Raw genomic sequence first — 16,337 nt, 5'->3', positions numbered from 1 at the left:
TGATATGGTTACACAATATAAATGCACTGTACTAACTGTGTGGAAGATTACACTGCAGGCACTTTGAGGCCTTTTGTAGTTCAATATATTCCACAACTCCATCTTAAGTTAAAACATTCCTCCCCTCCACAAAGAAGTACTTCAATTGGAAATGATGAGTTTATTGCATAAAGACCAATTACACATGTTAATGCATTTTATTTTTTATATTTACCAAAACACTTCTAAAAATAGAAGTACGACGTGAGATCAAATGCACAAAGGACAATGTCAAATCACAATGTGACTGACATGCTAATCCATGTAAACATTTACACAATTAAATTTTAACATTACTAATGCTTCTTGGTCAGGAGTGCCCTTCTGTCAACATCTGTGGAGAAGTTTTGCCAGTTCACTTAACTTGGTGAGTCTATTTGGCTCAACAATGTTTAGTTAAACCACATTACAAAAATGACATGATTAATTCAGATACAGTGCACAATGAGTACAGAGAAGGCTGATCCAACAGTCAGTCCCAACGTAAGAAAGAATGACATTACAACGCCAGTGGCCTCTGCCAAATCTCGCGACACAACTTTTGGTCCATATATCATTGGTAGAGTACCGAGGTAGCCATTGGAAAGCCCTAGGATGCAGTTAAAGACTATGGGATAGGCGTCATGTGTGAATAACACTGAGTGGAGGTGGTCCCTTGGCTGGTAGTTACAAAACATTAAGAGAGGTACCAAAGCTGAGCGACACAGGACAAGAGCAGGCAAAACCCGACTGGTGGGTCCTGGTACCTGAAGCCAAGCTGTCGCCTGCCTGCCACAAAAGTCTGCTGCATTGTACAGGAAGAAACTGGTGAGAGGGGTGAAGAAGGTGGTGGTCCAGGGGCTGCCGCCGTCCTTGTTGACAGACTGGATCCCGGAGGAGACCGCGGGGAAAACCATGATAGAGACACAGAAGACGTAGAAGACAGATAGACCCAGGACCCAGGTCTTTCTGAGGATGGGCTGCAAAGGAGGGGTAGATACTTTCTCTCTGCCCCCTGCCTCATTAATCACAACTGAACTGGAGCACTCTGCAGCCAACATGTAGTGTCTAATAAAAGAGGTAAGAAAACCAATGTTATTTATTACATTTATTTATAAATGCATTAAGATCTTGAATTATTTTTGACAAATATTTGAAAATATCATGCCTTCCAGTGGTCAAGAAGAAAAGATTACTACTTTAACTATTGAACATCAGTATTATCAGTAGGGCTGGGCAATAGGCAATGACAGTTCTTGCTCCTTTATTTATAAAAACAAATAAAAATGTCTTTCAATGTTCATTTCATAAGCGTAAAACACATTTAGTACCATTTAAAACAAAAATAATTACTTTTCTTCCCAAGTTAAAACTCTTTTACTGACTAACTGTAGACTTGTCAGTTAAAAAGCCACAAGCTGATCATTGATGATTAGAAATGACTGGATCTTGATTTGATTAAAATTTGATTAGTTGCACAGCCCCAATTATAAACTGTTTTGTTTAATTTGATTAATTTAATTTATTATTAAAGTTTAGCCAGACCTTTGCCACACTGACCTTGAATATTCCAGTTTTGGCAGCAGAAGGTAGGTGGAAATGCAGAGGAGGATGAAGACATCTGCGGTCAGGAAATAAGCCAGAGCACTGTCAGTCACATCTTTAGCAGCTGCGAGGTCAATGATTGACGCGAGAGCACTCAGAGTTCCTCCCATGGCCTGGCCTGAAACAACACATACTCAGTGCTCAATGTGGAGTACTAGAAAAATGGGTTATCCTCCATTATGATGAAATGCTTTGAAATGATTATGATTTCAAAATATTTATTTTTACCTGAATATTTTACCTGGCAGTCAACACTTTTCATTTACCTAACTACTCTCCAACTATAATCTGCAACCTGATTGATAAAAATAAACCAATAAGGCGGTAATCACTTCCTGTGGTTTTTTCCCATCCATTTTGTTATTGTATCCATAGGTTTTGAGTGCTAAGAAGTCATCAAATTTTGCATATAACGGGAAGGAAAAATCTATGAATTGCAGATTTCATAAAAAAGCATATCCATGGGGTTCAGAATGATAAAAATCTTCCCATTGTTTCCATAGAAATTAACAATTCAAAACAAAATATTCTATCTTTTCAATAGGCAAAGGTCTGCAAAACATTCCCAATAAACAGGAAGTGTGTGTGTGTGTGTGTGTGTATACACCATAGTGTGTACCTGAGATGAGGGCCTGGGAGATTCTCATGGGAAAGTGTCCTGTGATGCCGAACACGCTACCGGAGAACAGGTTTGAGGCTCCGCTGATGATGGCCACACTCACTAAAGTTCCCACAAAAAACTCCATGGTGCAGTTGGACATGTCCACCTTCACCAGGACAGTGGTCACTACAAAGATCACCAAGATCACAACCAGAGAGGACAAGATACGTGCTTTTGGTGATAACCTGTTCAAGTCAAAACAGTAAGACATAAGGATTCAGAAATATATTTTTTCTCTACAATTATAATGAAAATATAATAACTACAAAGCACAACTTTTCTGACAGCTTTGAATAATTCTTTGAATCAAATACTCTTACAAAATAAATAGATAACAAAATCTAAAGAGAGTGTCTAGACGATACAATTTAATCAAAGTCCTGATGATGAAACTTGAAAAGATCTAATCAGGGTGTGAACTCTCAAATAAAACAAAAGGGTCATTCTAACAAGCTCTTATATAATGTAAGAAAAACCCACCTGTTAACAAGAACATAGTTGAGTATCAGACACAGCACAGAGGGCACAGTGGAAGCGATGGCTAAATAACTTTCAAAATAGTCCTAAAAACGGAAGCAAAAACAAGATCATTTTCCCCAAACCTTGCACTTCACAGTTACACTGTTTACAAGGAAGTGAAAGGACACTCAATGCACTGTGATTAGCAGAAGTCATGCATTCCTTTATCTAGCATCTGCAGAAATGTGAGAAATCATTTGTCTCACTTCTAATAGATGGCATTAGTTACACTATACATGCTCCGTGATAAAAGAAATGCATTGTTTTGTTATATTTATGAGAATCATGGTTTCATAGATAATATCCTTTTCAAGCTGAGGTTATGTCCAGACATGCCAGAATAAATAAATAAATTCAGGACATTCACATCAACAGAAAGATGATCGCTTTGAGTTGTGTGAGAAAAGAAAGTAACTTTTGACACATTTATGAGTTAATGTTTATATGAAATGCTGTTTTATATCGTATATTGTATAATGCTATACTATTTATTTACTGATTTTAATCATCTTCTGTGGAATTTATTAAAGATGCATTGTGTAACTTTTCTGGTGGAGGGTCCTGCTTGTTTCTATGGATAGGTCATTGCTCTGCCTGGAATGTTCCACAGTATGACATTAAACAGCTCTACCTTACGTTTATTCAGTTATAGGTGATTTTATAGCTCAAAAAATAGTTAATATCTTCTAAATGTGGGGTGACCTCTTCACAGATCTGACCTGTTATTGTTCTAGTTTGGTCTCCAAGAAGATACAAATGTTTAATGGCATACTGTGAAAGATTCCAGACAAACCAATAACACTTCCATGGAGAAAAGCATCTGATGGACCCTGCACCAGCAAAGTTACAAAATGCACCTTTAAAGTATAATAGAAGCCTTAAGATTTTGTAACATCAGTGCAAGCGCAGTTAGCAGGATTTGTACCTTGAATTCGAGTTAAAAATAATTGTATGTAATTATTTATTGCTAGATTACTATGGTAATTTGTATTAATCACACTTACGCTAAGGTCTGACCGCTCCTCGTCTGGTTTGATGGGAAGGCTGTGGTTACTGAGTTTGTAGAGCCAGTAGTTCTTTGCTGTTATAAAGAAGTTCCAGGGCAACAAGGAGCCTATGCCCATGAGGAAGAAGATGATGTAGACTAAATTATAAGAGTCTTTGGGGCTGTAGCGCACAGGTAGAGGGACAGAGTCATGATTGGGCAGCAGAGATGCAGTTGAACTGTGGTCTGTATTTTCCTCTGAAGAGTCATCGTCCACAAAAGCAGAGGGGACATAGGCAGAGTTTAAACTTGGCACTGGTTCTGTAGCCTCCATTTTAAAGGCACAATGATCTGAGGTATGTTGAGGAAATTATTTTAAGGGAAAACCTGTCAAAAGAGCAAAAGAGAATGCATGTTACAATGCAGTGTTTGATGCTCTAAACAAAATGCTGCTGTATTTTCTTCAAACTATGACAACATATATTGAATCTAATAAATCAAAGACCACAAAATCAACAAGAAAAATGTCAGTGATCATCAAAATACTGTCAAAGTCAAATTATTTGTCATGAGAAAATTCCTGCACAGCTTTTAGTTAATCTTTACAAATACAAGTGAAACTTACCTGCTTTCAAATAATGAACGAAGTTGTCCCTTTTGAAGCCATAGTGCTAATTGGAACATCAGTCTAGAAAATCAAATAAATACTTAATTAAAATAAACACTGACTTGTAGCATAACTTAAGTGCTACATTTCACACCAACACTGGAAACCCTTTTATTGATACCAAATGCAGTGCAGTTATGTATTTATATATGTTTATATTGCATGCCTAGTTGTTTACCATTTTCAGTATCCATTAAGACAAATGTACGACATTTACGTTTAAACAAAGTCATGAGACCGGTTTCAGGGCCAAAAATAAATAGTTGCTGAAGGCACCACCTTCTAAGACAATGCAGAGAAATGCCTTTAACCATTTAAGAGGTACAAAGGATGACTGTCATGACTAGTCTCCTCCGGTACTACACCATCATGTGTGTAACTAATGAGGAACAGTGTTCACATGATGCTGACCCAAGAGAAAAAATCTTAACCTCAAACTTGCCCATGAGCAATCTCCACTTCAGCAAGCGAGTACTTCTGGTTTATTTCCGTGCCCTCATCCTCATATTGCAGTAGTTTAAAATGGCAAATTCATTCATAAAGTCCAAGATTTGACCACCCTTATTCATGATTATTAATATAACATAAAAGCAGTATTTCTGTATATACCATAAATGTTTAGGTAAATACATTAGCATTAAGGCTAGCTAAACAAATGCTGTAATTGCAATTTACGCCACAGAATAAACACGATGACTATAATGATGATAAAATGATTGCATACTTTACCGACACAAAGGCTTCGCTGTAAATGACACTTGTGGAGAGAGAAAGAGACTTGAAAACTCATTTCTCAACAAAACCCCTCGGCCAGCTCCGGCTCCGGCTCCACATACAGAACTGGAATAAAATGCACGTATCCGGTATATGCCTGTCAAAATAAAACTCCCCTCGATCATAAAATATATCTTTTAAAATATTATTTATTTCTTATTATTTATTTTATATTATTAATTACTTATTTTTCATAAGTTTGTTTTTGTTAACTACGCTCCAGGTCTAAGCTATAGCTTATTAAGGCATTTGTTTATGTTAGGTTCATGGGAATGTATAACTCTTATTTTGCTGTAACATTTTTCAGCATTGAAGTATTACAATAAAATGAGGTAAATTGCGTTGTACTTTTCTACTTTGGAAGCAGGTGCTATTAGAGTCAATGCTACAGAGAGTTCAATACGTGAAACTACTATTTACACAAAATATGATCTTCTTTTTGTATTCCACTTAGGCCTGTTTATTTATTTTCTTTGTTCTTTTCTTTTCTTTCTTTCTTTCTTTCTTTCTTTCTTTCTTTCTTTCTTTCTTTCTTTCTTTCTTTCTTTCTTTCTTTCTTTACTTATTTATTCATTCATTACGGTGGAACGATTTATATTAAGTCTATGGACCTATTGCCCTATTTCAATTATTTCCTCATTAAAGCATTTAAAGTTCAACTCTTACAAAAATAAATAATATAATATAATACAATATAATGTAATAGTATAGTATAGTATACGATATACTATATAGTATAATATAATAAATATAATATAAATGTTCCCATGCTGTAATCCTTTCTCTTTGCAGCAGGTGTCACTGTTGATCTTTCTAAATCAACACATGACTTTTGCATACATTTTAGAATTGGATTTAGAAGTAATTGTATTGAGACAGCATAGCTATTTATTCTACATTATTATAATCATATTTTTCATCTAGCATCTAGATGGAATACATGTACATGGGTTTAATCAAGGTTTTGTATGTTTTACAGTCAGAACAACTAACCTATAGGCCATTAGGGGTCAAACATTCATTGAACGTCTTCTAAAATAAACTTATAAAAATGTATTTAAACATGTCCTTGTATATTCTGTCTTTAATGAAGCATGTGGTACAGAGGTGAGTTAGGGTGAAAGCGCAGTTATTTCTGTTCATTATAAAAGGCTCAGTGAACTCAGCACTGAGGGGTGGCACATGGGTCTGTAATTAGCACAGCACCTATAATGAAACAGGTGCAGGTGAAAGGGTTGTCTGTCATTAGAACCACACTACACTGCACACCTATATGCCCTCAAATACAAGTCAAACACAGATACATGGCTCATCTAACCTGAGACAGCTTTGAAACATTTTCATGTCAGTAGCTGTGCAAGGGGAAGATGGTTTTGCTGGGGGCCACCTGCTTGGCTCTATGGAGATGTTATTGGTTTATGCAGAGACAAGCAGGTCTATTTAGAGGTGAGATCTGTGGAGAGGTAAGTTCACAGTAAGAATGATGCATGTTTTTTTTTTTTTTCCCCAAACAGCAATAGAACGGCTGTAATTAAATATATGTGAAATAGATGATAATGCCATACATTTCAACCACCAAAAAGTTACATAGTGCATCTTGAAGTTCCAAATACTATCTCAGCTCAAGATTGAAATTGTGAGATATTATAAGTTACGCTAGCTTTACTGCACTGATTTTTATTTTTGTGTCATATTTCATTAGATATGGTTCGTAATAGTGCATTGCTATGGTGCGTAATGCCAGAAAAATTGTCAACTTAATGGCTTACCTAGCACTTTCTGTCAAAACAAATTCTAATTAGGCTAACATTTGCATAACAGACAAAAACACAAGACACACATTCTGCTAAGAAATATAATTTATTGCATAAAAATTATATTTAGTTACAGGTAAGAAGGCTGGACATTTATTTACAATTAGTATCATACAGAGATAAAATAATGTAAATGTTTTGTTTTCATTTTTTTGCGAAAGTGTCTCCTCAAACAAAGGCTACATTATTTTCTTTGAAGGGAGAGAGTTGTGAGCTTGTTCTATCCAGGTCCAAAATATCCATCCAAGCTACCTGGCTTGTGCCAATGTCTTTTCTGGGGTCCATAGAGAGCACTGTTCATATAGTCACAACTTGTTATATATATTTATATCATTGTCCTCATTCAGTAGTAGCTTCCTTATAAAGTTGACAACCCCATTTTTCACATGGGACACTTCCACAACATATATGGCCACAACATTTGAATCTTTAGCCCACCGCTTTAGGGTACAAAATAAAAACCCTGTCAATGTTTTGAAAAAATAGAATCACTTTTGCAAGAAACAAAACAAGTCAAACGCTTTTTCTTTTCCTTTGCACTTTTGCATAGCACTTACAAAGAGAAATGACAGATCTGTGGCCAGTGCACTCGACGATATTGTGCACATACTCTGCCCACTCACACTGTTCACATTCATACTTAGTTCATTCATACAAAACAGTGACTCCAAATCACTGCTATAAGGAGGGATACTGCCTTTGTTTTGGTATTATTTTTTTTTCTAAATTATGAGCACTTTTTTGCTTGAAGTTATAAACCTGAAATGAACATGAAAAATGATGAATTAATTCTTAAAATAAAAAGCAAGTAGCTCATGATGACACAGACAGGTGGTAAAAATTAACAATGTGCTAGCAAATGGTGCAAACAATTAGATACAATGATATAAAATAATATCAAAAACATAAGTTGTGAAAATTTTCTGGTCTTTCACTTTTGTTGACCCAAGGCATTTACCAACAGTGAAAATTAAACATAAAAAATAAAATACATTGTTTTCATATGTACCACCTCTATGTTTGACAGATGACATCTTATAAGATGAATATATTAGTATAAAAACAATACATATGGTTTCAATATAATGTGCAGCTACTATATCTTTCCCATTTGGCCTGTTCTACAAGAGAATAAAAACGTAAGAGCAGCTCAGTAGCCTAAACAAGCACAAGTGATACATGGGCCTATGCATTCATACTGGCATCAACAAAAAAGGAAACAATCCACAAATATGGATAATAACATAAAGGGCGTTCCCCAAAGGAAACTTTAAAGGGGGGACCAGAAATGTTGGTAACACTTAATAATAGCTACACTATTTAAGGCCTTAAATAAGCATGAAGAAAGACTGAATTCATAATGAACAAACTGTTTATTAAAGGTACATTAAAGGTAAACTAAAGATATTCAAATGTCCACTAACTTTTCTGGTGGAGGGTCTGCTATCTTGTTGTATCTGTGAAGATGTTATTGTTTTGCCTGGAATGTTTCACAGTATGACTTTAAACGTATCTATCTACATGGAGACAAGGTATTTTCAAGGTATTTTTGAGCAATATAAACACCTATAGAATATTTGCAATAGTCAATGCCATACTGTAAAATATTCCAGACAAAACAATAACATCTCAAGAAAGCAGGTCCATTAAAAAAGTTACATACTGCATCTTTAAGAATGAAGCAGGCTTAGTAATAACTTAATAAAAGGGTTTGGAGTTACAATTATGGTAATATTTAAGGAGTTACTGAGCCTAAATCATTCTTAATAGACTATTTGTTCATAATCAATTATCAATAAGGCTTTCTGCATGCTTTATAATGGCAAATTAAGGTGTAATAGTTATTAAAAAGTGGTACCATAAAGGAGGACACGTGTTTGAGAAATGTGAGAGGATAGAGAAAGACACCCCTGTTACTCCAAATGGGACGGCAAGGCTTTTGAGGCATTTGTTGGTACAATATAAAGAGTCATTTTGCTGTGTAGTTGTCCGCCAATAATTCTGTAGAAAAACTTCAAAACACAACCTCCCGCTGAAAAGCAGCCTTTTGATCCATGCCCAGAGAAATGTGCTCTAAACTGTAGGTCCTTGAGTGATTCATCAGAAATGTAAGAAGATGGAGTAGAAATGTAGCTCAACTAACCATGAGCCAATTAACCACTTGTGTGTGTTGCCTGAGGAGTTTGAGTCTGTCTACGGCACCCATAGAGGGACAAAAAGGTTTGACTAAATGCAAAATGCCTGCTGGAGGTGAGATGGCTCGTGCACTACATGCTGCTACAGAAAATCTGTTATGTTGAATTTACTTCGACGCTCAGTCTGGTTCTTGGAAAATTTTGTTTGCATTTCTGCCCAAGCCACTTATTTACAATGTGACTCGAGCATCATCATTACAAAGGCAGTCTAAGTTGCACGTGGCAAATTACTGTTTAAATATATTACAGTTATATTAGACTCTGGAGGGGCACGGCAACACTGATTGGTGCATTCAAGCAGAAGTGAGTTTTAGTTACTTTTGAATGGCCCATTTGGGGATGGGTTATGGCGGAGATACAGCAACAGTGGCTGATGAGGGGCCAGTGAAGAAGATGAGGCAGCGGCAACTCAAATGAAGTGACAAAAATGGTGGGCTTGTCATTCCTGTTGTGTGCATATTCTTAGGCAGCAGGTTCATTTTCATCGTCTTGCTCGTTCCCCCGTTCCTTAACCAATCAGCAGTCTCCGTCCGTTGTCATGACGACCAGGACCTCACTTTTGCCCATCTCTTCGAGCGCAGATGCCAAAGAGACCAGGTCCGCATCACCCTGGTGACAGGCCTCCCACAGGTCCAGGAGCACACCTGTGGGGCTCGGCTTTGTGGCAAAGTAGTTCAAGTACCTATGGAGAAAGAACACATGTAAGTTCAATGATTGTACCTAGAACGATATGACTCACATGAGTCATTCATTGTCATATTTTTAATAAACCACGTGCAGCTTCAGCTGAGCCCTTTATATGTCTCATTTGGACTTCTGATAACATGAAGTCAATAGAGAATATCAGATATTTAATTTTTTTTTTACTTGATTTTTATCTTTTGTATTTTAAAACAAAAATCTCCATGTGTTTTATTGTTTGTATTCCTACTTTGTTTAGTATAGATAGTATAGTTAAAACTTATTGAACTACTGAAAGCAACTTGAACATGAAAAGTTATGCATCTCAATTATCATTCACTATAAATAAGCCCCATCTGACCTGTCAAAGCCCAGGCTCCGAGCGAGTAGTCTCCAGTCACAACCACGGGCGCTGGGTGCGTCCAGACTGGCACAGATCTTGTGTCGGATGGAGTCGGGCAGACGAAAGGCATAAGGTCCCACTTGAGAAGAAGGCAGACAGGCTCCTGCAGAGGGGAGCGGCGAGTGTGGAGGTAGAGTCTGCAGACAAAAGCATAGCACCATTAGCCCTATACTGTTATGTAATACTCTAATCTTAATACCCCACAATATGCTAGGGGTTTTAAGATGCCTTTGCACATTTTATATTATGTAACCTATATTATAACCTATATTTGTCCTATTCCCTGTCCTTTTCAGTGCTTGGATTAAGATTTTATCGCCCCCCATCTGGCAATAATAGGGATGTAAGCATGTTAAAATGCAGAAATAGAAACTAGTTATTTACCAATTGTGTGAAGAGTACTAAAATATGTACACAGAGAAAGTATTGAGATGGCCATGTATTAGGACAATTAGAACTTGTACAGTACTCAGTAACTTGTAGATTTAAAATGTAATTAAGTACAATTACCTGCTAGAATTATACTAATGTGCAAGTACAGGTTCAAATTGCTACTAGTACTACTTTTAGGACTGCTGCTATCACACACTATAGGTTACTCAAAGGTGCACTATGTTACTTTTTTGGTGGAGTGTCTGCAACCCGCTTGTCTCATGAAAATGGATTTTTGTATGGTGGTAACAAATGTATTTATTTATTCAGTTTTACTGTTGACATCACCTTGTTATGTTGTGTCCATGAAAACAGATCATAGGCAAAGCAATAACATTTTACATAATGCACCTTTAAGCATGCGTGAATGAAACAAAAGTTCATATTATATTGTTATAAGTGGCCATACCTCCTGAATGTCTGTGAGTAGCTGGAATATTTGTCCCTCTCCCTCCACTTGTCTGACACAGATTTTACAGGTGAGCTGCGACACGGCCAGGCTGCCCCTCTCCAAACTGAAGGTACAATGCAGAGGCCGCTGGCTGCCGCTCCAAATGTGATAAAATGGTATTTCCTGGAAAAGAATAGTAAAGTAATGAAATAAATGCCAAAAACAGCATTATCTACAGCACTATGAGAGTAGCCCTGTATAAAATGTGGAGCAGTTTCCTTTCAGGGACGGCACAATATGGTTTATTTCCACCAAGAGGCTCTGTGTATGTCAGAATACAATTCATGCATTGCAGTGTATAGTCCATAAATAAGGGCCCTATCAGATTTCCCGTTTATTTATTCAGAATGGGGTTAGCAGCAATTTCTATAGTGGAGCCATGAGAATGCAGCCGAGGTTTTAGTGTTTACAGCAACTGGAAATAGTCAAGTCCAGCCTCAATTTTCCAAACAAACAAAACATTTTACTTAAGTAGACTGCAACATAGGGAATTAGACTAGTCGCTTGTGCCACATTCTGCATTTAAACTGTGCAGCAACTTTACATTTCTGGGAGTATTACCTGGTACTTAGCCAGTAGTTTGCTTCTCCAATGTGTGTGTGGTATGTCGTGTATGGAGAGGCGGAGGTTGTGGTAACTGTCTTTGAAAAGCAATGGCTTAGGATCCTCTAGCAAAACTCCGCCCAGGCTCCTCTCAAGGTCCAGCACCTCCTATAAGCAGACAGAGAGGAATGATAATGGCTTTGTCAATACTTGTAATGCATTCAGCTTCTCAAACAAGACAGACATTTTAATGACTTCGAAGCATGCAGTGGGAATAGCGTCGATTTGAAACAGCTAAAAAAAATGTATTGCCATTTCAGCATATACTACATCTGTTGAAGAATTTATGCAGATATAGATTCTAATTGTATTTAAAAGTGTTTAACCATGCTCTAAAATTACACTAAATCAGCCTGAATAATATATATAAATTATACAGTTTTACGGACTACAGTAGAACAGACTCAGAATAGGCAATAATCTATGAAAACACTCATACTATTCATTGTCTATGCAGCTGCTTCTAGAAGGCATAAGTTATAATAATAATGAAATATCTTGTTTTCCAGGGTGTAAAAAGTTCACAAGCCTTTTTTCTGGTTCATCACCTGCTTGTCTCCATGGGGATATTATTGCTTTTCCGGGAATGTTCTATGGTATGACGTTAAACACATCTATCTAGCATTTATTCATTATGGGTGTTTATATTGCACAAAAATACAATAATACTATAGTTGTCTCCCTTGAGATCGTTTAATCTCTAATGTGGAACATTCTAGACAAAGCAATAACATCTCCATGAAGACAAGCAAGTGATGTTCCCTCCTCCAGAAAAAGTTGAGTAATGCACCTTTAAGTATATAAAAAGTTCACATGTCACAAGTATACATCAGCAGTACACTTTGACAATTTCATGAGGAGTAATAATAAATACTGATTACATTTTATCATGAAAAAACTCTGAAGGCTGAAATTGCTTTACCTTGATTGCTTATTTACTATGATGAAAGTCAGTGTTGGGAGTAACGCGTTATAAAAATAACAAATTACTGTAATGCATTGGTTTTTGCTGTAATGCAGTAATGTAAGGCATTACAGGGAAAAAAAATGTAATATTTTATTCAGTACAAATGTCAGTAACCGGAGTTACAATGCTTTTTTAACCTGGATTGAAGTGGTGGGTTTTTTATTTTTCTTCATACGAATTCACTAAAATCACCGCGATATCAACAGAGCTGAAACGTCATCGTTACGGTTCCAAGTGTCGCGGGTGAAAGGACCGGTGCAGAGCTCTACGCTCCATGTGGCTACTCGCAGCTGACGCCTGATCGCACTTTGCGGACACCCTGCTTCACGGGCCCGGGGTTCTCTCAGGGGCAGTCATAGATTCAAAGATTAGAGTCCTAGTCCAAGATTAGTCCTGGTTTAGTCCTGGTTTAGACCTGGTTTAGACCTGGTTCAGCTCTGGTTTAATCCTAGTTTAGTTCTGGTTCAGTCCTCCTGGTTCAGAGCTCAGTTCAGTCCTGGTTTAGACCTAGTTTAGTCCTGGTTCAGTTCTGGTTCAGTTCTGGTTTAGTCCTGGTTTAGTCCTGGTTCAGTCCTGGTTCAGTTTTGGTTCAGTCCTGGTTTAGTCCTGGTTTAGACTTGGTTTAGTCCTGGTTCAGTCCTCGGTTCAGTCCTGGTTTAGTCCTGGTTCAGTACATATACGGCGCAAAAGTTCGGCATCTTCGCACAGTTATTCTGCTGAGAGTAACTTAAAGTGCTGCAATAGTCATGTAATGTCTTACATTTTAAAGTAGCAGTAATATTGTAATGTAATGAATTACTTTGAAATGACAGTAACAAATAATAAATAACACATTATAGTTTTGAAGTAACTTGCCCAACAGTGATGAAAGTTAATACATGTTAGAAAGTCTGAAAGAAAGACACAGATAACCTCAAGTAGTACCTTTAGTGCATGTGGCGTATCATGAATGCAGTAGACCCTTAGGCTGTAGTCCAGAGAGAGGCAGGGGGCTCGGGGTGCAAACAAAGCCAACTGCAGCCTCTTACACGCGGGCTGAGGGGGGCAAGACTGTCCCACCAACCCATATGTCCCCAACTGCTCCATGAGGACATGACAGCTCTCCTCTTCTAACTGCAGGTAACACGGAGAGGATAGTGTCTCTTCTCCTACTGTTAGCACCTCCTGTAGGCCACAACAAATGTCAACAATGTCCCAGCATCAAATCGCCACAACCATTTGAACCAGTATGTCGCTAAGTGCTGACCCACCTCCCATGCACCCTGGTGGGTCTGTGTTTTCAGTGTAAGGGTCCAGTCTGGGGTGGGGGTATCCAGTTGGGCACAATGGGGTAGAGTTAGCACCACAGGTCTGTTTAGCAGCATCCCAGAAGGACCACAGCTCACAACAGGACTAAGAACTGTCTGGCTACCCTCCGAGGGAAGCCTGTCAAATAAAAGGACACATACAGGCTATAATAGTCACCAAAACATACCAACAAGCTGTGATTTTTGAAGGGAGCACGCCGCTGTCAAATTATAGAAAATTGTTCGCAAATTAAGCCACGGTTGGGGAGATAAGAGTTGACAGAAAATTTGACAGAGGGAACATTTTGATTGAGGTGAGAAAGAGGGCTTGCGGTGCGTCTCGTGGCTCTGGAGGTGATTGATAATAAAAAGAAATTGTACTTACGTGGTTTTGTCCCATTTGTTGATGATGAGGTACATTTCGTAAAACTTCCCCTGAGGGATAGTGCCAGGAGGGACAAGCAGACTCACACCTTTGGGATACAAAATATATTTAAAGTTCATATAAAAGTGGAGATTAGATGCATTTACAGTTTTATTATTTTATTATTGTATTTGATGCCATGTTTCTGACCAAAAATGAACCTTTTCCAATTTTTATTGGAAAACATTGTGGCATTTTATTTCTTCCCATTTATTCTTGTTTACGGCTGTACTTCCATATTTTGACAGCACATCAAATTAGCATACACTGCTCTTTATCCACTTTTTGAAATCATTTATGGACATTTTGACCTGATGTAGCCCAATACTTCTTTTTTATTTGTATTGAGTCTGTAGAGGCATTTAGTTTCAAAACTGTAAAAAAAAAGGCACTGAGCAAAACCTACTTTATTCATTGATATAAATTATCACATACAGTCTAAATGTTGTATTTTATTTACAGATGGGCCCAAACAAGAATAAACACATATCAGCGATATGTCAAGGGCTTGAAAACTTAAATCTACAGCATTGCTAGATTTTAGTCATATTTATGTGACATCATTCTTTTTTATATTTACAGCCTAGCATTTATTTTTACTTTGACACAGCCCATTTCACTCCTCTTCGAACTTTGGCAACTTTTTCCAACCTGTCAAAAGACTATAATATATTACTAGCTAGTTGAATCTAATATAGAATTGTATGTATAGAATTTTCATTTAGCCCAATGGAGATTTTTCAAAAGTATTCTGGACTCTATAGTGTGATAAATGTATTTACCAGTAGTGGCCTGGCAGCTTATCCACAGCTTTTAACAGTGTTTTTTTTTTTTTTTTTTACATTTAATACTAAGCTCTATACCTCTATGGCTGGGTAATATGGTGATGAAAATGAATTCTGATCTAATGCTGTGACAATATAGGTAGTTTGCTGATGATTGGAGACACGCTCATAATGTGATTCAGATTTTGCTTTTGAATGCAGCTTTACCACGCGCATTCCTCCTATTGGTCAGCCTCTGCATGCTCTGAGTGAGTGACAGGTGGATTTAAACAATGACAGTGAAGTGTGAACTAAGTAAATGGTTTTAGTTACCTAGTTAAAAATCTATATAAAACTTTTTAGAAATGTGATATCATTGAAACTGAGGGCTTCAGAAAATCATAGCTTCTCTTCATAGCTCTAGTCTGTTATTCTTCTTACCAGTATTTGGGATGGTGAGGCGGCCTCCCAGATGCCCAAGCGTTGCACTCGTACTCAGGCCTGGCTCTCTGGACAGTGTATGGCTGTGGATGTCCCTGTCCCGCCCCACTGTCCCGACAGACTTCAGACTGAGTATCTCTCCATCGCCCCCCGGTGGCAGCTCCAGTGAGGACAGAGTAGACGAATTGTACACCTTTATCTTGAGACTGGGGCAAAGTGGATCCAGCAAGGGCGAATTTGTCATTGGGATTTTGTGCGGGCTATCGTTAACTCCATGCTGCAAAGAGAAAAGCGGTCCGCGGAAATGTCCCGCAGTTGCCGTCAAATCGGGAGGAGCCGATGGGTGGAGGGGGTGGCTGTTATCTGCGCACATAAGAGAAAAGATAGGACACTTTTTATCATTGGGAAGACAGCTAAGTGCTCTGAACGCGATGCAAGAGAAATTGATTAATGCTGTTAATTAATGTTTGATGGAGAGTACAAGGGAGAGGGGCACCATGACAAAATGTAAAAAATGTTGCGCAGCCAAGAATAGAGAAGAGATAGTGGTATAAAAAGAATCTATTAAAAGTGGTGGCCAAACATTAATAGAACATTTGGGAGAGTGAAGATGTTTCTGTTGTTTTGGTTTAATTAAATGCCAATAA

General features: G+C 37.6%; 2 protein-coding genes across 3 annotated transcripts in view; both read right to left on the bottom strand.

Moving 5' to 3' along the window:
* Nucleotides 1-145: 145 nt before the first annotated feature.
* On the bottom strand, nt 146-5,312 carry slc29a3 (solute carrier family 29 member 3). 2 transcript variants are annotated; one of them, XM_055162978.1, is made up of 7 exons: nt 5,180-5,312; nt 4,414-4,476; nt 3,808-4,175; nt 2,765-2,847; nt 2,243-2,469; nt 1,579-1,741; nt 146-1,086 (listed from the first exon to the last, which is right to left on the bottom strand). In XM_055162978.1, exons 3-7 carry the CDS (start codon nt 4,120-4,122, stop codon nt 468-470), a joined length of 1,407 nt encoding a protein of 468 aa, XP_055018953.1. In that variant the 5' UTR covers nt 4,123-4,175; nt 4,414-4,476; nt 5,180-5,312; the 3' UTR covers nt 146-467. The 2 variants fall into 2 exon arrangements, with proteins under 2 accessions (XP_055018953.1, XP_020777057.1); XM_020921398.2 differs by having other exon boundaries at nt 5,185-5,312.
* A 4,200-nt stretch (nt 5,313-9,512) lies between these two features.
* Nucleotides 9,513-16,337, bottom strand: part of unc5b (unc-5 netrin receptor B) — a 107,658-nt gene continuing 100,833 nt past the window's right edge. Inside the window, exons 11-18 of the mRNA XM_055162965.1 lie at nt 15,691-16,053; nt 14,447-14,534; nt 14,026-14,200; nt 13,700-13,939; nt 11,767-11,916; nt 11,164-11,328; nt 10,281-10,459; nt 9,513-9,920 (exon numbers count right to left, since the gene is read on the bottom strand). Of these exons, the coding sequence (XP_055018940.1) occupies nt 9,755-9,920; nt 10,281-10,459; nt 11,164-11,328; nt 11,767-11,916; nt 13,700-13,939; nt 14,026-14,200; nt 14,447-14,534; nt 15,691-16,053 (1,526 nt within the window). The 3' untranslated portion in view covers nt 9,513-9,754. The remainder of the gene's footprint in view (nt 9,921-10,280; nt 10,460-11,163; nt 11,329-11,766; nt 11,917-13,699; nt 13,940-14,025; nt 14,201-14,446; nt 14,535-15,690; nt 16,054-16,337) is intronic.

Source organism: Boleophthalmus pectinirostris, unplaced genomic scaffold, assembly GCF_026225935.1.
Source record: "Boleophthalmus pectinirostris isolate CB_2022bp ecotype Guang Dong unplaced genomic scaffold, ASM2622593v1 HiC_scaffold_5, whole genome shotgun sequence".
NCBI lineage: Eukaryota > Metazoa > Chordata > Actinopteri > Gobiiformes > Gobiidae > Boleophthalmus > Boleophthalmus pectinirostris.
Note: the sequence above shows the minus strand (reverse complement) of the source record. Positions and strands in the feature narration are given on the sequence as shown.